Genomic DNA, 25,490 nt, shown 5'->3' with positions numbered 1-25,490 from the left:
TTCCATTAAGTACGATATGTAAGTTGTATACAAATTGTTGAGAACCTGTTTGATGTGATTAATTGTTCTTGTGAATTGTATTTGACAATAACTGTAAATCCTCCTGCATTCCCCCGCCCCTTCACACCTCACCACTATCCACGACGGCCTCCATAACCCCCCTCTGCCCAAGCTTTCTCTCTCGAACCCTCAACCCCACCGGTGATCCCTCCCTTGGATCACCGGTGGGGTGTGAGTGAGTGACACCTTTTCAACCTGAGCTTGAGCCTATAGAGAGTCCAGGTGCTGTGGAAAACATCCTGATGGTTCATGTTCCAAAGAGAAGTCTCCATCTGGCCCCAACAACTACCAACCCGTTGCCCTTAAATCACTTATGATGAAGGTGCTGGAGAGGCTGGTCCTGGCCCACCTCTGACTGCAGGTGAAATCATCACTAGACCCTCTACAGTTCACCTACCAACCTCATCTGGGTGTGGACGACGCCATCATACACCTGCTGCAGCGGGCTCACTCCCACCTGGATTGTAGCGGCAGCACTGTGAGGATCGCTTTCTTTGAATTCTCCAGTGCATTTAATACCATTCAGCTGCTGCTCCTGGGTGAGAAGCTGTGAGTGGTGGGAGTCGACGAGCTCACAATCTCCTGGATTATTGCTGACAGACAGACCACAGTTTGTCCGACTGGGTAACGTTCTGTCTGAGACTGTGGAAAGTAGTACAGGAGCACCATAGGAGACTGTTTTGTCTCCTTTTCTCTTCACCTGGTACACCTCAGATTTCCAGTACAACTCCTCATTGTGCCACCTACAGAAGTTCTCAGACAACTCAACGGTGGTGGGGTGTATAAAGGATGGATGAGAGGAGGAATACAGAGCAGTGGTGGACAATTTCGTGGAATGATCTGGTAGAAATCACCTGCGGCTTAACGTGGCCAAGACCAAGGAGATGGTTACTGATTTCAGAAGGAACAGGATGACCACACAACCACTGTGTATTCTGGGGGAGAATGTCACAGTGGTGGAGGATCACAAATACCTCGGAGTGCACCTTGACAACAGACCAAACTGGAAAACTAACATCAACACTGTTCATCTTCTACCAGTCTGTTGTTGCACTCTTCTTTGCTGCAGTGTGTTGGGGGAGCAGCATCAGAGCCTGTGACACCAACAGACTGAACAAACTGATCAGGAAGGCTGGTTCCATTATATTCTGCAAATTAGACCCTTTTGAGGAGGTGGTGGAGAGGAGGACGCTGGACAGACTGTTATCTAGGGCTGGGCGAAGGTTGGTTGCATGAACAAAGGCACTCTCTGGTAACCTAGCAACGTAGGGAGTAATCACTGATCAGTGGGAGTGACATGCTAACAGCCAATCATGTAACAGTATCAAGTTCGGTTGCGCCATCTTGTTGTCTCGTGTTTGATTCTTCGCGTGGAGTGAGATGAGAAATAGAAAATGAGTGCTGCAGCGAGCGAAGAAACTGTCCATAAAACAGGGAAAGTCGGACCGTAGTCAGACCAATGTGGTCTGTAAAATTATGCAAGACTGCCGTCCCCATCAAGACCGGTAATCCACAAACTTGTTACCACCTTAGCCGCGCTCACCCTTTGGAGCACAGCCATATTCGTGGCCAACAACATCTGCAACTGCAGCACCACCACACAAGCAGCAGACCACCATGGAGAGGTACTCGGCTTCAGTGCCTTATGACAAATCATCTAAAAGGTACAAAGACATAACAAAGGCAGTGGCATATCATATAGCTAAAGACATGCTTCCACTGAGCACTGTGGAGAGACCAGGTTATAAAAATCTCTTACACATGCTTTTTTTTAGCACACTTGAGAGACAGAACAAATTTGTCTACAAATGTGGAAAAAATCATGTGTGTAGAGTGTAAATTGTGGCTGGAAGGAGTGTGAAAAGAGAAAAAATCTGGAAGTTTTTTCAGCTCTCTCCCACTCTGACCGATGACGTCACCCACTGTAACGCAAACATTCCATGCAATACACACCCATTATAGTCTCAAAATTTCTCCAAACATGATCATGGTCATTGAACAGTGATTGATCAAAAACTATATGACCTATCAAAACGTGGAATAATACACCAATACACAAGACTTGTGTCTACAGTTAAAAATTTAAATCTGTCTGTAGGTGAAAGTATGCCAGAGCAGTAGGCAGTAGAAAAAGTCCAATGATTTGTTAGTTTTTTGACCTCCTCCCATTCATTCCTTATGGGAAATTTTTCTAAGAAAATCTAAGAAAAGTAATAGCACGTCGATCCTGATCAAGACGCACGTTTTGATATATAATTCGCCTGGGTCCTCTCAAAGCTGTAGGACAAGTAGCGAATCGAAATTTGACACGGAAGAGGAGTAATAAAAAGAAAAAACATGCAGGATAACAATAGTGCTCGGGGCTTCGCCTCTGCAGCTATAGCTGTAGGGGCCAGTGCTCAGTGCGATTGCCCCATGGCCCTAATAAGAAAAAACACGCAGTATAGCAATAGGGCTATACGTGGCCCTAATAATTGAATAGTTCATGTATGTTTTGAGTAAGAAGAGTTAGTGAAAACTCCAAGTTTGTTAAGCCTGAAATGAAGGAAACTCTGAGTTTTCCGTTTCACAAAGGGAGGTAACTCAAACCAGAGAAAGACGGGTAACTCTAGCCTGTTTCACAGAGAGAGGTAACTTAAGCTCTCGGTCAGTTACCATAGTAACAGACTCTATGAACCTAACCTGGTCGGGACCAGGTTTTTCTCAATGAACCTCGAGTTTCTCTCTGTCTCCACCCTCTGTCAGCCACACACGGTATTTGATTTCCTCATTCATTCGTCAGCAGGCGAGTTTTGAGATAACATAGTTCTGCCGTCTGTTATTTAAAAAAAATGTCAGTAGGCACTTTTTTTCACTAACATGTCCTTTTGACAACAATCCCGTGGATGAAGGTGCAGCATTACTGCGCAGGGAATTAAATATTCGTCGGGAGATGGTTATCAGACCGCGCATAGATGTTCTGGCATTTCCAGACAATTATCTTTTTGAATGGTACCGTTTCACGTCACAGTCCATCATCTACATACACAACCTAATCCATCTTTACATTTGCAACATTACCAGCCGGAGTCATGCTCTCACATCCCAGCAGATATTGTGTGTTGCGCTGCGTTTCTTTGCGCAGCATTATGTTGATGATAAAACAACTGCACAGTCAAACAGCCACTTAATATTTACTTTATAATATAACACATGATCAAAATGAGGTACCCCCATTAAATTATGCCGTGTCTTACCTGTTTGAACAATGTTTTTATGTTTCATCTTGAGCTGCTACCAAGTGCACTTCTCCCCCGCGGGAGTGCACCTACATGAAATAAATTAATGAGCTACCATTCAAGCAGTTTTCCCCTGTAATATTATTGTGATTGCAAAGGACTACATTTAAACTTACGCATTGACCCGAGCAGCAATGTTCCCCCACGCCGCCTCCCTCTCTTTTGCAGCTGCAGCGGTGTTACACTTTTTTCTAAAAACATGCTCAAATTTGCCGTATGAGCGCATTAAGATTTCGAGTTCCAGTGGGGTAAAAAATGCAGCCCTCCTCTTCCCCGTCGCCATGGTGACTCGTCGAATCGGGGCTCCATTGATGTTGGCTTTTTATAGTCGTGGTGCACGCGCTTAACTCTGAGTTAACCTACTCTGAGTTGACTGAACTAACTCAAATCACCTGTTCTGAAACCGGAAACTCGGAGTTTCCTATCTCAGGCTAGATCAACTCAGGGTTCAGGATTAGGCTCGGAGTTTGTTGAACCTCCTTTGTGAAACGGGCCCCAGAAGGTGAATCAGCTTGTGAACTTCCTGGCACTAAACCTGCAGAAAAAAAGTTCTCAGGTTTCTTTGCATTTACATTTTTACACTTTTTTGTTACACTGTATTAAGCATTTGGTACATATTCTTTATTTTTGCAACTTAATGTTAACCAATAATTGTTAGGTGTTCTTTGTGATTTTAAACTTTTATTTATTTTATTTATTATTTTATTTATTTATTTTTTGAGTGTTTTCCATGGTTGTGTTTACATTTCCTTTTCTTTCTGCCTTGATAGCTGTGAGGGGATTATAATCAGAGGAAGGTTAAATTTCAAATAAATGTTAAAATTTAATATGTTTTTCTCCTGGTCCTTATTTTAAGTAGGTCATAAAAAATATTGACCGGTATAAATACTTATATTGTGATACAGTTTTCAGCCATATCGCCCAGCCCTACTGTTATCCATCATGGATAACCCTGAACATCCTCTTCAACTGCTCCAGCTCTGCCGTCACAAGAACCGCTTCAAGAAATCCTTCCTGCCACGAGCCATCACACAGTACAATTGTAAGTTAAACAGTTAATCTATCAACCTTACAAACCTCAATATTTCAGTGTTACATATTATTTGCACTACTGCAATATGTCACATACTGTTTATTGTTTATTTATTTATAATTGTTTATTTATTTATTTATCATCTGCAACTTGCACAAATGTTTTCTGGTATATAGTTTATAGCGCTGGTTCACTCTCTCTCTTAGGAACTGCTGTTAATACTTTATATACTTAGTTGGATTGTGTTTTTATTATATAATTATAATATTATATAACACGTATTATATATTATAAGAGATGTCATATAACTATATATGTGGTTATACTTACTTATATTTTTAACAATTGCTGTGATTCCATGTTTATACGCGTACTCATATTCTTTGAGAACATTGTTTTTGTTTTAATTTTTAAATTCTCATCTTTATTCTTCTTTGTTGTGTATATTTTGTGTTTGTCTGAATGATTAAACTGCTGCTGCAATGGAATAATTTTCCAAATTTTGATCAACAAAGTAACAGTCTAAGTAATAACAATAATAATAATCATAATAATTTTATTTGTATAGCACTTTTCATACATGGAAAAATGTAGCACAAAGTGCTTTACAGTCAAAAATAAATAAAATAAAATAAAGAAAATAAAGACCCTCCCACCTCTACCCTCACGTTACATCATGATGAAGTACATACTGAGGAAATGCCATCTTGAATTAAAAAGAAATGAAATGAAATGAGGAAACACAGGAGATAAATTTCAAATATCAAAGCAATATAATAATAATAATAATAATAATAATAATAAACAAAATATATATATACACACATATACATATATATATATAAAATACAACAAAATAAATACAATGAAATAAAATACCTAAAATTGCTAAAATCAAAAATTTAGTTAAAAGCCAGACTAAAAAGGTGGGTTTTACGTTTGCTTTTAAAGGTATCAATATTACATGTTGCCCTCAGATCTTCAGGCAGGCTATTCCATAAAAGGGGGGCATAGTAATAAAAAGATGGTTCTAACTTTAGATACTGTTAAAAGGCCACAAGACCTGAGGGCTCTGCTGGGTTCATATGGTAAAAGCAAGTTAGATAAATAAGGAGCAAGACCATTACGAGCTTTATAAAAAATGATTTTAAATGATAAAATGCCTTTCGTGTGACTTCCTTTATATGAGCCTCAAAATTCAGTTCTGCGTCAAATGTTACGCCATATTTCGTCAAATGTTACGTATTGCTTATTGTTACTGAATGCATTTGATGCAGTGGCTTTTAATAAATACAATGTGATACAGGCATCTCTTGTCATAGTTCAAGAAAAAAGAAACTGAATTCAGGGTACATGGACTAGGACAGGGGTTGGCAACCTGCAGCTCTGGAGCTGCATGCAGCTTGTTTGCCCCTCTAAAACGTTTTTAGTCAAAGCGTTTTAGAGGGGGTAGTGATTATTTTCCAGTATTTTAATTTGTATTTATCATTGTTGTAGTCCTAAAGTGTTTCTTACATTCTCAAGCTGTAAAAATATTTAGCCAAATAAAACCAAATAATTTCTAATAAATATTTCGTCATCTAAAATGTGCGTCATAGCCTGTGTCCTATGGTGAGTGGGCGCCTTTTGCAGTTTTGCAGGTTAAGCTAGCCAGGATGGATGGCAAATGTAAAAAATGAAAGTCTCGGAGGAAAACAGAGGGTTCAAGTGTGTGGACAGATTTGTTTGCGTTCACCACCAACACTGCCAGTTTACCGGTATGCTTGATCTGCAGTAAGAAATTAGCAAACAACAAAAACGTAATGATAAAATAAATTTTCAGAACATGCACACTGCATTTGCTGAAAAGCATCCAGCTGGAGATGACAAATGAGAGTGATTTCAGAGTTGCTGCGAAAAGCAGAGCAGAGCAAATGCACTTTCCAAAAATGGATCAACTCTCAAAACTCCACTACTGCTGCAAGTTTTGTGGCAGCTTGGATGGAGATTACATGGAGGAAATTTTCATTAAAATATCAGAGCATCTTTTCTCAGACTTCAAAAATAAATCTGAGATTGTTCAGAAATTTAAATTCATGCCCTTCTCCACAAAGACCATCAAAGACAGGGCCATAAAAATGGCAGCAAACATCACCGGTCAGCAAATCGAGGACATCAATTCAGCTCCACCATACTCAATTGCCTGTGATGAGTCAAATGATGTCAACGATATTGAGCAGACAGCACTGCTGTGCAGGTAACAGTATGTGAACTCGGATAGGCCACAGGAAAAAAATCATTGAGTTGATATTGGCCAAACACTGGGGGAGCACATTTGTGAGGCTGTTATGAACTGTTAAAAGCCAAGAAATAAACACTGCCCACATGGTGTCAGTGGCCACAGATGGGGCACCCAATATGAGGACACATTAGGGATTTGTGACTTTACTGCAGAAGTTGTTGGACTGAAAGCTGCGTACCTTTCACTGCATTCTGCACCAAGAAGCTCTGTAATTCTTCTGAGAATTAGCAACTCGCAACAAGGAGAATTTCCCTTACACATGGAGGACAGCTTGGCTTAGGAGTGCCCCATGCACCCCAAAAGACCTCAGCCTCCTGAGCAAACTTCAAACTTCAAACTTTATTTATTTATATGGCACTTTTCATACTTAAAAAGCAACACAAAGTGCCTCACAGAGGCTAAAAACAACAGAAAAGAAAACCCAGCCCTCCCGCCCCCATAACTACATACAGAAACACACACACGCACACGCACCCATACGGATAAGATAAGTAGTAAGCCACCTTTGGGGGCCATCCACACTGAGAGGGCCCCTGGCTCATGACCAGGGGGCGCCGCCCGAGACCACCCCGACCCAGGCAGACAGAAGGCCCCACACCAAGGTGCAGAGGCCTCCAGCCATCCAGGCCAGAGCCGTCCCCTAAGCAGCGCCCCCATCAGTAGGCCAGAAGCAGTTCCCAGTGAGGGGGGCCCCCATGAGGAAACACTTGACCTAAAAACCAAGGACCCCCATGAGGAGCGGATAGAGTCTGCTCTGTGGTGATATGAGTCCAATCCAGTTTGTTGTTCAAATGAACACCCAGGTACTTAGAAGATGTCACCATCTCAATGTCCCTTCCCTGGATGTTCACTGGTGTTGGTGAAGAGTGCGGGCGCCGACGAAAGTCCACAACCAGCTCCTTGGTTTTACCCGCATTAATCTGGAGGTGGTTCTGCTGGCACCAGTCCACAAAATCCTGAATGAGTCCTCTGTATGACCTGTCGTCCCCATCTGTGATGAGGCCGACAATGGCAGAGTCATCAGTGAACTTCTGCAGGTGGCAAGTGGGTGACAGGTGGGAAAAGTCAGCTGTGAAGAGGAACGGTGCCGGCACCGTTCCCTGGGGGGCCCCCACACTGCAGAGGACAGTCCCTGACACACAGTCCCGTGTCCTCACATACTGTGGGCGGTTGGAAAGGTAGTCCACTATCCAGCATGTGAGGTGTTGGTCCACTCCCAAAAGTTCCAGCTTGTGTCTGGCCTGATGGTGTTAAAAGCAATGCTAAGGTCCAGGGAAAGGACCCAAACTGAGCTCCCAGGCGATTCCAGGTGAAATAGAGCTCGATGGAGGAGGAAGATGAGGGTATCGTCCACTCCAATGCCAGGCTGATACACGAACTGCAGCAGGTCCATGGATGAGCTCACCAGGGGGCGCAGGTGGGCAAGGACCAGCCGCTCCAGGGCCTTCATGAGGTGGGATGATAGGGCCACCGGCCTGTAGCAGCTAGGGTCCCTGGGATGTGGGGTCTGTGGCACAGGTACCACGCAGGACGTCTTCCAGAGGCGTGGCACCCTTCCCAGTCTCAGGCTCAGGTTAAACAGATGTCCAATGATCCCGCTCAGCTGATCAGAGCAGGATCTGAGGTGCCTGGGACTGAGGGCATCCGGTCCTGCTGCCTTCCTGGTCTTTAACCTCCTGAGTTGATTCCTCACCTGGAGAGGTGTGAGGGACAAGTTGGAGCAGGGGGGCTGAGTGTCTTGTGAAGTGGATGGGGGGCTGGGAGGAGCAGTGGGGGGTGGCGTTGATTGCGGTGAGCTGAATACTGGGGGGGGGGGGTGTCAGTGGGGTACTCGGGCAGGGTGCTGGCAGATCAAAAGAGGTCTGCTGCAGTGCTGGTGCAGCTGGGGGAGGGGCAGATGTTTCTTCAAACCTACAGAAATAGGTGTTCAGCTCATCTGCCCACTTTAGATCCCCAGCCGCCTGGGAATTTGGCTCCTGGTGACCTGAGATGGTTTTCAGGCCTCTCCAGACTCCCCCGGTGTTGTTCTCCTGCAGCTGTTCCTCCATTCTCTTTCTGTATCTGTCCTTCCCCTCCTGATATTCCTTCTTAGCTCCCTCTGAACAGTTTTCAGCTCCTCTTTGTTTCCTGACTTGAAGGCCCTCTTCTTCTCCTTTAAGAGAGCCTTAATGTCAGGATTGATCCAGGGTTTGTCGTTAGAGTGACACCGTACAGTCCTGGTGGGTACAGTGTTCTGCACACAGAAGTTTATGTAGTCCGTGATGCTGTCTGTCAGATTGTCAATGTCCTCCTCATGAGAGTCACTGAATATATCCCACACTGTTGTATCGAAGCAGTCCTTCAGAGCCTCTTCCACCTCATCAGACCACCTCTTCACTGTGCGGGACACAGCTGGTCGCCTGTTAAGCCTGGTTTATGCTTCTGCGTCGCGTCGACGCCGTAGGTACGGCGACCCCTACCAGACCCCTACGCGGGCTCTACGCCATAGCCTGACGTGCACCTCCAAAAAATCGTGACTACGCGTTGCGTCGACGCGTCGTGACGTGAACGTCAAGGACTGTGATTGGTCCGCTCAGAACGTAATTTACGGTTCAGTTGCAGCCCTATGATTGCAGCACAACAACACCGCCATTTTCAAAGTTTCTGTGGTAAGAGCTACAAGAAAAAATGGACCAAGCCGAAGAAAGAATTATCGAGGAGGTACGCAAGTACGACCACCTCTACAACTCCTCTTTGTGGCACTATAAAGACTGCCAAATGGCCAACAATTCGTGGAGGGAAATCTCGCGAAACACGGGGATGGAGGTCGCCGAATGCATGAAGAGGTGGAAGAACCTCTGCGACAAATATGTGCGTCTCCGAAAGAAAATGGCCACAAGAAGTGGTGACCCAGGCGGCCAAAAAGTGCCAGCTTTTTATCATTTCTTGTCATGGCTGGCACTACACGTGAAGCACCAGGAAACTGACTCGAATTACAAGGAAAAGGTATGTGTTGTGCTTACGCCAAAAAACATGTAGTATAGACTATTGGTTGTAATCCAACACATTGACTAATAAAGCCTTCCCTCTTGCATTAAAAACAGACGTCGTCGTCCTGTTCAGCCGAGAGCGACACGGCCTCGTCCTCATCTGCGCCATTGTCCCCACGATCTTCCACACCAGAGCTGCTTGCCACTTCTGCATCTCCGGCTCCTCCTGCATCTCCGGCTCCTCCTGCATCTCCTGCAGTTCCTGCTCTTCCTCTCGGGTCCCCCGTCTCTCGGCCCAAAAGGAAGAGGGACCAACAACAAGAGGACTGGTTTATGCGGCAGATGGCAACCCTGGAGGAACGCAGGATGGAGCTGCAGCAGAAGATACTGCAAGGGATGGACGAGTGCTCAAGGTTCGGGCAAACGGTGGCCGACCTTCTGCGCAGAGTGCCAGAGGATGAGAGACCAGATTTAATCTTTAGAGTGTACAGCTTGATCCACGACAGAAAAAAGTAGTTTGGAAAAAGCACTGGACTTTCGGTTGTAAATAGTTTTGTTTTGTGTGGTTTGAGTGCACTTTACTGTTACCTTTTATATTGTACTGAGGATTGCTGTGACTTATTTATGTTTATACTTCTTTATGCACTTTACAAATTACATGAACAATAAAGCACAAGTTTGGTGTGAAAGAGTAGTTTTGATGTTTATTTTCAACAACATAGACAGTCTATACACTATGGATCATTCCACCATCACTGATAGCTAGCCACCACAGCTTGCTGGCTTCCACCCGAGGCTAAAATTCTCAACGTCACCGCCAGTCTCTGGGCGACATCAACAGGCATGCTGTGTGTTGTCTGGTGCAATATTAAAGGTTGTATACGGCGAAGAAGATCATCAAATGGGTCCGTTGACATTCGAAAATAGCGAAAGTGCATTTCCTCATCGAGACTCCTCAGTGGGCGAACCAGTGTGGTAAATTCCCCTGTTCTCATCCTCGACTGGTTCAATGGTCGGACAGACCACTTTCGCAAACATCTTCTGCGTCGCCTGCGCTTCAACATTTGGAGTAACAACTTTTGTTGTTCAATATCGATGAGCTCCATCTCAGTCGCCATTGTTGTCTCTGACCGGAAGAAAACCAAGGAATCCGACAAGAGCCCCCCGAAACCATACAAAGAGACAGCCACACCCCCCTAGCGGCTTGGCGGTGAATTGCGGAGCGACGCGTTCCCTCGATGCAGAACTATGAATGCTCAGTGACGGCGTCGGGTGTACGCCGTAGGTGCGGCGTCACCGCATCGCAGAAGCATAAACTAGGCTTTAACAAGGGACTTATATACAGGCAGGAGATGAACCAGGTTGTGATCAGCTCTTCCCAGTGGGGGGGGAGGGGTGATGATTGGTATGCCTCCTTGGTGTTGGCATAGAATAAGTCCAGTGTTTTATTGTCTCTGGTGGCACATGTGACATACTGGATGAATTTGGGCAGAGTGGAGGACAGAGAGGCATGATTAAAATCCCCAGAGATCAGTAAGAGGGCCTGTGGTTTCTGAGTCTGCAGCCTGCTGATCACGGTGTTGGTAACGTGACAAGCTGCATCGGCGTTTGCAGAGGGAGGAATATACACAGCCACCACTATGGCATGCGAGAACTCCTGCGGCAGATAGTATGGCCTCAAACTAACAGCCAACAGTTCAATGTCCGGGGAGCAGTGCTGCTCTTTGATCGTGATGTGCCTGGAGTTACACCATCTATCATTCACAAACACTGCCAGCCCTCCTCCTTTCCTCTTACCGCTCTTCTCTGTCCGGTCTGCCCGTATGAGTGCGAATCCCTCCAGCGCTACAGTCACGTTTGTGTGCTGCATTCCCAGCCATGTCTCAGTAAACAATAGCATACTGCACCACCGGAATTCCTGATAATGCCAGGTCAACGCCGCTAGCTTGTCCATCTTGTTGGAGAGAGATCTTACGTTCCCCATGATGACGGATGGGAGAGTCGGTCTATAAGCTCTCCTCCTGTCACGGTATTTCATCCCAGCACGGCACCCCCGTATCCTCCTCCTTAACTCGTGGGGGACATCAGGTCGCTCCTCCGGCCGCACAGCTGTGTTACACAGGGCCAGCAGCTGATCCCTACTGTAAACAATGGGGGCCATTGTCTCACGGACCCACAGACGCGGAGAAAGTTACACGAGTTGTAAAAAATGATGAAAAAGTAGCACCAGAGTTACCGTGCTTGATGTCTCTGATGCACCAGAGATTTACAGACACGCAGAACTGAAATTGAATAAAAAGACGCACAAGAAAACGGTAAAAGTGTCACAGCCTCTGTCTCTCATCCACCTCCTATCACTCAGCTGCAGTGTTTTTCCACTCTCCCTCCCTCTGCTGCACTCTACCTGCCAGCCACGCCCACCTCATCAGCCCTACTCTGCTCACCTGCCGACAGAGCTGCAGCTCATCATAATCAGCCCTGCATATAAGCCTCTCCAGCACTCTCACTCATTGCCAGATTGTTCTACTGCAGTATGCGAGACTTTCCAGCGTTCTTCTGCCTGATCACCCAGTACCGACTCTGCCTGTTCCCGACCTGCTCTCCTCGTCTGCCTCTCGGTAAACTCACCTGCCTTCCGTCCCTGACCTCGTGCTCTGCCTCAGCGTTTCTGGTGTCTGACTGCTCTGCTGGAAACGACTCATCCGCCTGGCCTCGGCTTTCCTCCTGCCTGCTCCCCATTGGTGCTTCTGCCTCCGTGGACTGCTCATCTGGCTTCGACCCCCCCCGCCTGCCTCCGACTACTCCTCTGCTCTCTCCTCGCCGGCACCTCTGCTGTTCAGCTGTTTCTTCAGGCTGCAGAGCTCCCTCCTCCTCATCAGCGGCTGAAGTAAGTTACTTCTCTTCCCCTCTCACTGAAAGAGAACTGAACTGTTGGAGCTGGGGACGCAGGAGCCTCCCCTCTGTTCCACGGCCGGATTCGGCTTCATCGCTTCCCCTCATTTGACCCCCGGGGACATTGTGAGGGCTCACAGCCCAAAGAACGAACTTTATTCTGAGTTTACTTACTCTGCTCCGTACCTTGTTTGCTGTGGTGAAAATAAAGGTCATTACCAACTGTTCCTGCTCTCCAGTGTACTGCATTTGGCTCCAAAACACACCCGTTTCAAAAAGAGAAGAAAAACTAGAGAGCTGCTGTAACAGGCTGCCGCTCGTACGGTGCCACATGAGCCTCGGTGTAAGTCAACCCAACCTTGAAATTGAACATAGCTGACAATGAGATTTGGGTGTCCAAGTTCAAAAGCCTGACAGCCAAGCTCAAAGATGTTGCCCGTCAGAAGGCAGTCCTCGCTCAAAACAACAAATGGAGCAACCTTGAAAACCTCTCCAAACCTGACAAACTTGTCATTGAAACATGGAATGCTATTCCCGACAATTATATGAACATGAAGAAGTATGCATTTGGAGTCCTGTCTATCTTTGGATCAACATACTTGTGTGAGCAGGTTTTCTCAAGCATGAACTACATAAAATCCAAATACCGATCCCACCTGACCAATGTGAGCCTGCAGTCTTGTGTGAAGATAAAAGTCACATCTTACAGCCCTGACATGGAGATGATCTGCAGTGATGTTCAGAAACAGAAGTCGCATTAAACGGGTGAGAACGTAACGCTTTTGTAGGATATTAATTTGCAACAAAGTTTCTGTCTTAGCAAGATGTGATTTTATTTTTTTTTTTAGAGGAGTGAATTACTTTAGACTGATATCGGCATGTTTTATGCTCAGGCAAGAGGGTTGATTGCTGTATACCTGGTTGAGGAGAAAAGAAGAGGATTACCTTGTACTGCACTGAACCGGACTTTAATCGAAATTGAAGCTGGTCTATTTTAGCTGCTTTTATTGTCTTTAAAGCAAACACAGGACTGACTGTCTGCATTTACAATTTTTATATTAAATTACAATCAAATTAGGCTATTTCATTTTATTCTTTTACACAGAGAGGACTCCACATGAGCCTGAATTTATAATTTCTTATAGTAAGCCATTTTATTTTATTTTTCCTGCAGGAAGGACTCTGCCGACAGTTAATGTTTTTATGTTTAATTTATTATCAAAGTAGGCTATTTTATTTTATCCTTTCCACAAAGAGGTGGACTAAAAGTAAGCCTGCATTTATAGTTTTTATGTTTAATTTATGAAAGTAGGCTACTTTTTAATTTATTCTTTTTGTCATTCTAAGTAAGCTAGTGTTATACAAGTAGCTGCCTCTACTTAAAAGTAGACCTTTTTCTCCACAAATGTTCAGGTTTGTGTTTTGGTGGCAATAGCATCCCCCAATAAAATAACAAAAATGCAATCTATTTTCTTTATTGTAGTTGTATTTATAAGGTCATAAATGCAACAAAACATGGTATTATTGTGTTGGAAATGCAAAGTTTAAGTACCAAATGATCAGAAATAGCCCACTGTAGCCAAATATCATGTGGTAAAACATATCAATGAGTGTTCATTTAGATGTATTAGTAATGTTGATAGACCAATTTAGGCATAAAGGCTGTGTTAACGTCATTATAGAGCTCAAATATGTTTTGCAGCTCCAGCCAGATTTTTTTTTTTTTTTTCCCCAGGTCAAAAATGGCTCTTGATTGTAAAGGTTGCAGACCCCTGGACTAGCACATGCAGACTGAGAACCTGTTTAGCATAAGGAATCATGTTTTTATGTATTGTGTTTGTTAAGATTTGTGACCTAACAGTGTCTTATGTATTCTACAAAAAAAATATTATATATTATATCTTTAATTTGTCAGTTACTGGATGTGTTGGATACTGCAGTGACTTTGATAAAAGACTAATTTTGTAAGGCCATTACTTGTCCAAGTCATGTTGTGCTAGCAATTGTCTGGGTTTTCATTTTGAAATGAAAAATTTTGAGCATTTAGCAGTGTAGTACTGAAAGAAGACATTCTGCAGTAGTATACATTTTACAGGAATAAACAGTTTATAGAGATCACAGTAGTAGCACTAAGTTCACAGTATAATGGCAATCCGGCAAAACTAAAGGTGGAGGAATCTGTTTCTATATCAGTGGTTGGTGCAACGGGCTGTGGAGGATCTCCAGGCATGTTTGGACTCTACTGACTGGGATGTGTTCAGGACTGCTACCAACAGTCTGGATGAGTGCATGGAGGCTGTGATGTCCCACATCAGCTTCTGTGAGGACTGCTGTGTTCCATCATGCACCAGGGTGAGTTACAACAACGACAACGACGGTTCACAGCCCAACTCAGACAGCTAAGGTTGGCAAAGGAAGAGGCCTTCAGGAGTGGGGACAAAGACAGATTCAAAGAGTCGAAGTACAAGTTTAGCAAGGTGGTGAAAGAGGCTAAACGACTGTATTCTGAGAAGCTCCAACACCAGTTCTCAGCTAATGACTCTGCGTCTGTCTGGAAAGGGCTCAGGCAGATCACCAACTACAAGCCTAAAGCCCCCCACTCCATCAACGATCGACGACTAGCCAACGACCTGAACGAGTTCTACTGCTGCTTTGAAAGACAAAGGGACAGTCCAGCAACCATCCCCCACGACACCTCCCAACAGCTCCAGCTCCAGTCACCTCCACCAATGCCCACCTTAAAGGCCCCACCCCCCACCCCCCCACACACACCTCAGTGATGACTCTTTCCATCCATGAGAGGGACGTCAACAAACTCTTCAGGAGACAGAACCCCTGGAAAGCAGCTGGACCGGATTCTGTCTCCCCATCCGCCTTGAAGCACTGCTCTGATCAGCTGTCTCCAGTGTTCACAGACATTTTTAACACCTCACTGGAGACATCTCACATGCCAGCCTGCTTCAAGTCTTCAACTATCATCCCTGTTCCCAAGAAGCCACGGATCACAGGACTTAACAACTTCAGACCCGTCGCCCTGACCTCTGTGGTCATGAAGTCTTTTGAGCACCTTGTGCTCTCACACCTCAAAGACATCACTGACCCTCTCCTGGACCCCCTGCAGTTTGCCTACAGAGCCAACAGGTCTGTAGACGATGCAGTCAACTTAGCCCTCCACTTCATCCTCCAGCACCTGGACTCCACAGGAACCTACGCTAGGATCCTGTTTATGGATTTCAGCTCTGCCTTCAACACCATCATCCCAACTCTGCTTCAGGAGAAGCTCTCCCAGCTGAGCGTGCCTGATTCCACCTGCAGGTGGATCACAGACTTCCTGTCTGACAGGAAACAGTGCGTGAAGCTGGGGAAAGACCATCATCACCAAATCCCCCCAGGGCTGTGTTCTTTCTCCTCTGCTCTTCTCCCTGTACACGAACAGCTGCACCTCCCGTCACCAGTCTGTCAAGCTCCTGAAGTTTGCGGACAACACCACCCTCACTGGACTCATCTCTGATGACGACGAGTCCGCCTACAGGTAGGAGGTTGACCATCTGGTGACCTGGTGCAACCAGAACAACCTAGAGCTCAATGCTCTAAAGTCAGTGGTGATGGTTGTGGACAACAGGAAGAACTCAGCCTCACCTGCACCCATCACCCTCTGTGACTCCACTATTGACACTGTGGAGTCTTTCCGCTTCCTGGGAACTTTCATCTCCCAGGACCTCAAGTGGGAGCCGAACATCAGCTCCCTCATCAAGAAAGCACAGCAGAGGATGTACTTCCTACGGCAGCTGAAAAAATTCAGTCTGCCAAAGACAATGATGGTGCACTTCTACACAGTCATCGTTGAGTCCATCCTCACCTCCTCCATCCTCCATCACCTTCACACTCCACCTCTGCCTCATCTTGTCACATTGACATAGACACAACTCTATGCATTACATTAACACTCAACTTGGACTTCTTTCTGAAAAAACAGACTGTGTTTCTGGAAAAACAAAAAACAAAAAAAAACCCCACACCTAAGGACGATTTTTAGAGTCACCAATTAACCTAATGAGCATGTTTTTGTTTTGTGGGAGGAAGCCGGAGTGCCCAGAGAGAACACACGCATGCACGGGAAGAACATGCAAACTTCACACAGAAAGGCCCAGCCCAACCTGGGGATCAAACCGGCTGTGAGGCACACGCACTAAAGCTGGGTTTACGCTTCGGCGTCGCGGCGACGCCGTACCTACGGCGTACACCCTACGCCGTCACTGAGCATTCATAGTTCTGCGTCGAGGGAACGCGTTGCTCCGCAATTCACCACCAAGCCGCTAGGGGGGTGTGGCTGTGTCTTTGTATGGTTTCGGGGGGCTCTTGCTGCCGCGAAGAGGAGTTGTAGAGGTGGTCGTACTTGCGTACCTCCTCGATAATTCTTTCTTCGGCTTGGTCCAGTTTTTCTTGTAGCTCTCACCACAGAAACTTTGAAAATGGCGGTGTTGTTGTGCTGCGACCATAGGGCTGCGACTGAACCAAAAATTACGTTCTGAACGGACCAATCACAGTCCTCGACGTTCACGTCACTACGCGTCGACGCGACACGTAGTCAGGATTTTTTTGGAGGTGCGCGTCAGGCTATGGCGTAGGGGTCTGCGTCGACGGCGTAGGTACGGCGTCAACGCGACGCAGAAGCGTATACCAGGCTTAACTGCTGCGACACCGTGCCGCCCAGTTTAATCCAGTTTAATACTTGTTTGCAATAAATTGCTTACTCATTTTTTTTTTGTCTCACTCCCATTTCTTCTTTTTGCATTCTAAAGCTCTACTTAGAACCTTCTTAAGATCCAACAGTGCAAAATGTAAATTCTTGCAATTTTTCAACGTTCTTAAAATTTTGATCAGGAGTGTATATATTTATATTGTTATATTTTGTACTTCTTTAATAGCTAATTTCTTGAGAGAGAAACTAAAATTTTTCAGTTATGAACGAAGAGTAGAAATATAATGTGGGATATTATTGTCCCAAGGCTGTAAATTGGAGTAAAAAGTTAAGTGTCGCAAGAGCACACACAACAAATTTCTGCAGTTTTGTTCTGTTGTTAGATTGGGTCAATCAGGTGGTCACTATCATTTACCTGTGGTGATTGGAGGGTGCAGGAGCAGAAGTTAGAGAGAGACAGCATGAGAGAGCAACAAGGAGGTAAAGAGGTGTGCTGCCGTTGTTAGACCAATGTTAGCGAATGTATTTTTAACTAGAAGAAACCGTAGTTAAAGCTCGACCACACATTTCCTCTTTAATTTAAAATTTATTGGGGCAAATGTATGCGCGTGTGTGTTTTGTGCAACTTCAAGCAAAAGTCAACTGCAAGTCAGAGGCCAGCACACCTGACCAAGAAGAACTGAGTGCACTTGTTGACAGAGAGCTTTACTGCTGCTTTGACTGGTTTTCTTCTTAGGCATCCGTCGAGGAATTCTTCAGCTGAAGTGTGAATTGAACTGGCCAAGCCTCTGGAACATTGAGGGCAGGACTTTCCCTGCTGAACTGTGAGTCCTTTCTACTTTGTCTTTGCTTTTTGTTAGGAGAGGATTTCTATTGGCTGCACCACACCTGAGAATCACACAGGTCTGCAATGTTTTTCTTTCCTCCACTTCATTGTGTGTTTGTGTGAGTGGGTTGATTAGAGTGTTGCAGGTATGGATTATTCAGTCTAATATAAAGTTTAAGAACATTAAAGGTATAAGAAGCATTTACAGTATATTTATCTTTTTGAAAAGCCGATGTGTATATTGTGTTCAGCAATTTAACACATTTGTATAAATAGAATTTTGGTTTAATCCAGGGAGTAGTGTTTATTTAAAATACTGTTTATTTATTTTAAAGAGGGTCTAATTTGTGTTATTGCGAAGATATATTTCTTTGTATTTAACTTTAAAAAGCAATTACTTGTAATGTTGCAAAACTTTGAGTAAATATCTTTTTTTTTTTTTTGCCTTTATCAAATCAAATCAAAATCAAAAGTTGTCCGGGTCTGGTTAATCAAAATAATACAGATGTATTAGGCCCATAGTGGGGCTGGACACTTTTTTTTTTTTTTTGTCATAAAAATCGAGTAATACCTGTTCACTGAATACATGTAAACCTTTGTGGTAGCTACCTCAACCCAAAATGAACCCAAAATCACCTCATCAGTTAGCTTACAGCATCTTAGACATATTATAGAGCAGTGGGGTGCTACACCAACATGCACAAAAATCATAATAAATACACAGCACCAAGTAAACACCGCTTGAAGCCGCTTTCACAAAAGCTCAGCAGCTCAATTTCTTCTCAGCTGCGTGACTTCAACTTAAACACGGCAGCCACAACATTACACGTCAAACAGAGTCAAACAGACCACAGGAAACCAAACACACACAAACACAAGCCAAATCCGACAGTCCCCTGTGGACAAGAGGCAGCACCTCCAGACTGTGTTCAATCATACAACAAATACACAGAATGAATTAACACAAACAAGGGTACTGCTTCTGATTGCTGTGATGTGTTGCTGTCAACAAGGGAGTTTCCACCACAGCAGCAGTCAACTGTGGCTTCTCCAATACAAGCCAACGATGGGAAACAGTCCAGATATTCCAGCAATTAGTGCAAAATCCTTTCCATTGTTCAAGGATGCGTTTTTTATTTTCTGTTGACTACATATAGCAACCACTTACAATGAAAAGTCTCTGAGAGGATGGGTGGTGGGCTGAGTACTGTGATGCATGCTATAGTCCAGGTGCATTTTAAACAATTTATTTATGGAAAAACAAAAACGAAATGACAAGGATGCAATGAAACTATATACAATGAAATGGAGCCTGAAGTGAAACACCCCCAGTGTCTCCCTGCCAGCATACTTATGAAGGTAAGTAATGTGAAACCACATCCATGTACCAATTACCAGAAGTGTCAGTGACCAAAAAGTATAAACACTAATGTTACAAAATATCATTTGCATTTGGGAATACAAAACAGCAAATTAAACAAACTGCTTGGTCCAGCAGGGCATGATGGGAAATGGGGGCCATCGCTACAGCTCCAGCTTTCAGCAAAGTTAGTGCAAAATCTCTGTCTCTGTGCAGACAGCAGCACACTCTACTCTGCCTAGGTTGCAAAATGTAGATGAAAAAAATTATTCAGTGCCCTGTGCATAAACCTCGCGTTTGTGCGGGTATTGTAGTATAAATAAATGCCTCAGGTCGCGGTGAAGCGACCATAAGGTAAGATAACGCTGTCGTACAGATAAATGCTGACGCTGTAGTACACAATGTTATTACAGACAGCAACGTAACCGTAATAAATGGTTGTACTTTCGCGTTTTGTTTAGTTTTTTTTCTTTGGTGAAAGTAACGCTTAAGTACAGTAATCAACAACGCATTACTATACACAGACTGATGTTGCTCAATACCTTTGTACTTCAAATCATAGTAACTACTAATATGTATTGCATTACATTTTGAAAGGAACTTTCCCAACACTGGCCAGATGTTACTGTATAGCCCATACAACTACCAAAAACTTGTAGCCTATACGTTTGTCTTACTACATGACTATACTATATTTTCAAGGTTTGACCACCATCTGGAGCAAATCTCTACCTTTGTCTAGTAGCATAAACAACCCGTGCCTTCATCACCGCACAGCAGTACTGACCTTGGCTTGTCAGGATACCCCAGCAGGCCTTCTTCTTCTCCGGAGCGTGCTCGGGCGCTGGTTTAGCGTCTCTTTTCCGAGACATCTCAGGATCTCCGAACGGTAACTCTGGTGTGCAAGATCTCATGTGCTTTCCACTCAAGTTACACCGACTGCAGCAGAGCAGGGTGAAGGAGGGCTGAGCCAGTGGCGCAATCTGATTGGCTGAACGGCTTTGTTGTTGTTGTTGTGTTCAACGCACATGACCATCTCATGTGCGCTAACACGTGTCGCCACATTTTTTGTCCTTCAAGCGGGTGACGCTTCACTAAGCCTTAAGTCCCTGAGTGTGTGGTCAATCTGCTTGGAGAAAGATGTATCTGACTGATAAAACCTCACATGGAGTCTGATTTTTTAATACTTTGCGTTCCACATAGGATTATCTCATTGAATCTCGTCGATTCTGACTTCTGATTATTTTCCAATTTAGACATCCACCACACACATTGCATATAGTACATTTAGTTTTGTACTGAGTCACCAGTGTTCACTATTGTGTGTCATGATAGCTTTTTAAAGGTGGCCTATTTGTTCCAAATCATTTTTTAACCAAGCAATTCCTTTGTGTATCTTTAGACCACCATTTGTCTTACGTAATCTGATTTATTAATAAAAAAAAAAATAAAAGTTGATTCTTGTTGGGCTTCCATGTCCCTGGGGACACACGCACTAACATCCACAAAAAAAAAACACCCAACACACACACTGACACACACCATAACAGTGTAACTTAAGCAGCAGCTGGTGTATATATAGACTGGAGCTACTGACTGCCTCTTCCTGAAGTAGGTCAAACTGTGGCAGCTTCAGTCTGAATTTCATGTACACATTGGAAAACACTCACAATACTGCTCTTAATTGTTTCCCATTCATTTTGAAAGCAGTGTTTTTTGTACTTATTGATACGGTGACAGGATCAGTTACAGATCCCCATGGAAACATGGGATCCGTTCGTGACTCAGAGTTGAACACATTTCATAAAGCATTAAATATTTTCATTATTTATGTATTTATTTATTGTAAGACTATGATCTGTCTACTTGTCTGTTATGCAATGTTTTAACCTTGTATCCAAGTCTTTGAATTTGCTGTGCCTTGCTTGCCTACCTGCTTATCCCTGTGTGTTGTGTCTGCATCAGGTTGTTCATCCGTCACCTGCTCCAGAGGATCAGTTTTTTACTGGTTGTGAGTACTGTGTCTGGATTGCCTGCCTGTTCAACTATCGAGTTCCCTGTGGGATTGTCTGTCATCTGCTGCACATTTCTCAAACTGATCATTAATGGTCATTGTTTATTTCACCACCCCCTTGTCTCTGAGTGCTGCATTTTGGTCCTAGTACTAGAAAGACATGACAGTTGTTAGCATGTGACAATAAAGAGTGTTCTTCCTCTCTGGTCCACCCCTCTGCTCACCTGGAATGAGGATGCCATGTCCTGTGTCCAGGAATGTAACGAGAAGATCGGTGTTGCAGTTACCAAGGTTGGCGTGGTGATGGATCATGCCTTACTGGCTAATGGCACCAGTGGCCAGTAATATTCCCCCTCTTTTGACGAGGTTAAAGTGAGCCTCATCAATACAAACATAAACGTGCTGAATTACAGCGGCAACCAAGACTCTCTGGCACAGACATGTCAATATGAGAATACATACATGCATGCAGTACTGATATGGCAATAAATGATACTTGCACATTATTTGTAATGCTGTTCTTTAACCCCCTGAGTTTCACTCAAATGGCACACTATAAATCTGTTTCATCTGGATTTGGTTGTGCTGTAGAACAGAGTCCAAAAGCTGTAGAAAAGCCCATCTGGTGGACGTTTTTTGTCTACTGTGGTTCTGGATTTCTTCTAGTGTAATGGTATTATGTGCCTCTACCACCATGTTTACAGTAGTGGTCTCCACAGGCTTTGGCCAACAATCACAGAGTAACATAGACCTACTGACACGTGTCTGGCTGCAGGATACTACAGTAGACATACCTAAAGAGCATTAGCATCATGTAGATAGTCGGTAACTTACCAGTTCTGAATGTAAGGATGATAGCTGCAAACATGCAGCAGCTCAGGTTGAGCTGAACTCTCTGCCAAGCCTCCTCCATACTCTTGTTGAACACATGGTCTACCAATGTGGTCATGATCTCATCTGAGACAACTGTCCTTCCTTATCCTCATCCTCCTCTTACTCTCACTCCTTTACCTCCATTTTCCTCCAAAACAGGAGAGCTCATCCGGAGCCTTAAGTAGTGCTAAAGCTCTGATTTCTAAGAGAACAGTCAAGCAAATGTTGTTGACACCTTGGTCAGTAAAACTTGCCGTTGTGATTGCTGTTGCTTTCCAAAGGAACACAGGAGGTTTGAATTGTGAATGGTAAGCTGAATGTAAAGAGCTGTGTGTAGTGTTAAAAAGTGTGTAGGCACTTGTGACAAACTGCACAGCTGTCTACTGCTCTCAGCCAGCTCTGACCACAAGATGTCACTCTTGTCTAGTAGTCCAGTTATACTCATTAGCGTGTGCATGATTTTGCATCAACACATATTTTGGGTATGTTACACTCAACATTGAGCTGATGAGTGTATATGGTTGAGATGGTACATTTGAATTCAGGACAGAAGTTCAACAGACCTTCCAATGACTTGTTCCTCTTGAAGTCTTTCGTGTCATTAAGCTTGATCCCCTTACACCTGTTTGTTCGACAAAAAGTGACCATCCAAACGTTCCCTAAGTGTTTGTATTTTATTTATATTATTTTAACTTTTGATTTAGAACAGTTGACTGATGCTAATGCTAATGCTTTTCAGACTACACACACACATACTATACAGAGTCCCCTCAGGGCACCTCTTCAGTGCATAAATCAGCTACGTCAGGATTGAGCCTGAGACCAGCAGAGGGGTGGTCCAGAAGACATTTATCACCTCAGAAACAAAAACATCATTATGAAGGGACAGAGTCATTAAACACTCAAACATATGAAATGAGGAAATCTTCCTCTCAGACCAAACTACCCGACAACACTGTTCGTCTCTGGGGTTGTTGTGAACTTGCGTCTGAATGTGTGCATGTGTGCCCTCTGGCACTGCTACGCCACAGAGATTTATCATGGGGCATACCAACGGTTTACCTGGATTTACCCTTCAACTACAGGAGAGCACTCTCCCTTGAAATAATATCCTGCCAAGAACAACTTCTGCTGAATGCTGCAGACAACAGCCAGACCTGCTGCTCCATATGCACTGCAGCATAAAGGAAAAACACACATATAGAAAGCTTGGCAGTCAACAATGTAACTTTTTTCTGTGCTTTACTACTCTCTGTTAGCATTTAATATAACATACCAGTTATTTGGCCCGAACCGTGGTCATGAAATCTTTTACAATTACTGTCATAAACCCCCAGAGTTCAAAAGTGAGGTAGAAAATGCTAAAGATGTGATTTGTCTCATGTAGCACACAGTCATTAAAAAAAACCCAGACAAACTTGGTAGTTAGGAAGGCATCATAGCTGTCAGCACAGCCTGCCACCCGGAGAAAATCCAAGGTGAAAGACGTCACAGCACTGACCACGGTGTTTGACTGACAAGCGATTTCTGGGAACAGCGAAGCACAAACAGCCACAGTAATGACTGAACCATACTTACCAACCAGTCACAGGAAAAAGGTGGTGCAGGTGCAACGAGCGCCTGCTCAAAGTTACAGTTGTGGACAAAAAATATTTTTATTTATCTTAGTAGAGATATTATGAGTTTAAAGCTCAAAGAGTCAGCTCATCTGCTTCATCAGGACTGTGTGGGTGTAGACTCATCAGATTTGACACTGATCTGGCAGCACAAGCAAACAACCCACCAACTGTCATCACATATTCATTCAAATATTGCTAAATTTCAATTGGTGCATGGAAATATGTGACATCACCTTTTTCCAATTTCCAATCACAAACAGAGCAGAGACTGCATTATCATGTAGAAACCCATCACTCATTAATAAGCTGACGGAGGAAATAGATTTCCAATGCCTTTAACAACTTTTTTCACAAGATTCTCAGGAAACAAGTTGCTGAATACAAAAATGTAATTGTTTAAAATGTCTTTGTTGTTCATAAAAAGATCTTAAAACATGATTTAGCTGAAACAAAGGTCAGTAATTATTCATGACCTTTACATGTTAGGTCAAAGGCGAACATAATATTGGTCTGAAAATTAGATAAATGTTTACAGTTCAAATGCTAATTCTCTTTGAAATAAGACTGGCTAAAATGGGAGTTTCTTTCAAGCTTGTCTCATCCTCTGTTCATCTTTTTTTTTGACTTCTGCTTGCTGTGTTCCCTGTACACAGCGATTAACTTGTTGAGTACAATATTATTATTAAAGACAGGAATAATGGCCAAAACTAGAAAAATAAGATTTAAATTTTAACTGACCAGAATTGTTCTTTATTTTGGCCAACATGTCTTGTACTTTGTGCGATGTATAACCGACCTGGGCCATATATCCCACAAGCATCTTAAGGCTCAGATCATCTTAATCGCATTGTAAAAGCCCCTTTACACTGTGTGGCAGCCGGAGATGAAAGACATGAGAGAAACGTGTAAAAAGACAAGTGCACCAACGGCCGATTCAGAGCTTAGCTGACTAAAAACAACCAATCAGAACATGATGTGAAGTGAAGCAGAATGCAACATTGGCGTGAATTAACCAACATGACAATGGCCAAGAAGATAGCTGAGAGGTTTTTGGCTGCCAGTGGCAACCTATTACTCTTTTCTCTTTTAATAGATGCTTTTATCTTGATAACATTTGCTATTCTGTTTCAGATGTTGTTCAGAGAATGTTCACCTGCAAGTTATGGCAGTGGACGCACTCTGTATTTTGAAAGTAAATGATCAGTCATGCAGTGCAATGCAGTTGATGATGAAAAGGTGGCTAAGAGCTGGGAGGAGCTGAGTTTGGTCTCTGTTTCCTCCACACTGACCAAGAAGGCCATAGATGGTGGGGTGATGAAACAATAGGATTTGCCTTTGACGAAAGCTCTTACAAATTGTGTCTTTTCTGAATTGCTGCACATCTTCATTTTTTATTCTGCATCTCTGGAAAGTTACTGTTGCAGTGAACACTGGGTAGTGTAGGAAGGCTGGGGAAAAAAGCTTTTTTTTTTCTTGGCTTGAATTTGGATACACAAATTGTTTTTCACTTTTTTAACTCTGTGAGAGAGGGCACTGGGCCTTGGCAGAATAAATGCTGTACATCCAAACATCCAGTAGATGGT

General features: G+C 43.8%; 1 protein-coding gene across 1 annotated transcript in view; it reads right to left on the bottom strand.

Annotated features, from left to right (window-relative positions):
* The window catches only part of LOC143319933 (ankyrin repeat and SOCS box protein 5-like), a 62,541-nt gene extending 42,186 nt beyond the window's left edge, over positions 1-20,355 (bottom strand). The window contains exon 1 of the mRNA XM_076729219.1: positions 20,189-20,355. Coding sequence (XP_076585334.1) covers positions 20,189-20,315 — 127 coding nt within the window. The 5' untranslated portion in view covers positions 20,316-20,355. The remainder of the gene's footprint in view (positions 1-20,188) is intronic.
* Positions 20,356-25,490: the final 5,135 nt, after the last annotated feature.

This window comes from Chaetodon auriga, chromosome 4 (genome assembly GCF_051107435.1).
Source record: "Chaetodon auriga isolate fChaAug3 chromosome 4, fChaAug3.hap1, whole genome shotgun sequence".
In the NCBI taxonomy this organism is placed as follows: Eukaryota; Metazoa; Chordata; class Actinopteri; order Chaetodontiformes; family Chaetodontidae; genus Chaetodon; species Chaetodon auriga.
Note: the sequence above shows the minus strand (reverse complement) of the source record. Positions and strands in the feature narration are given on the sequence as shown.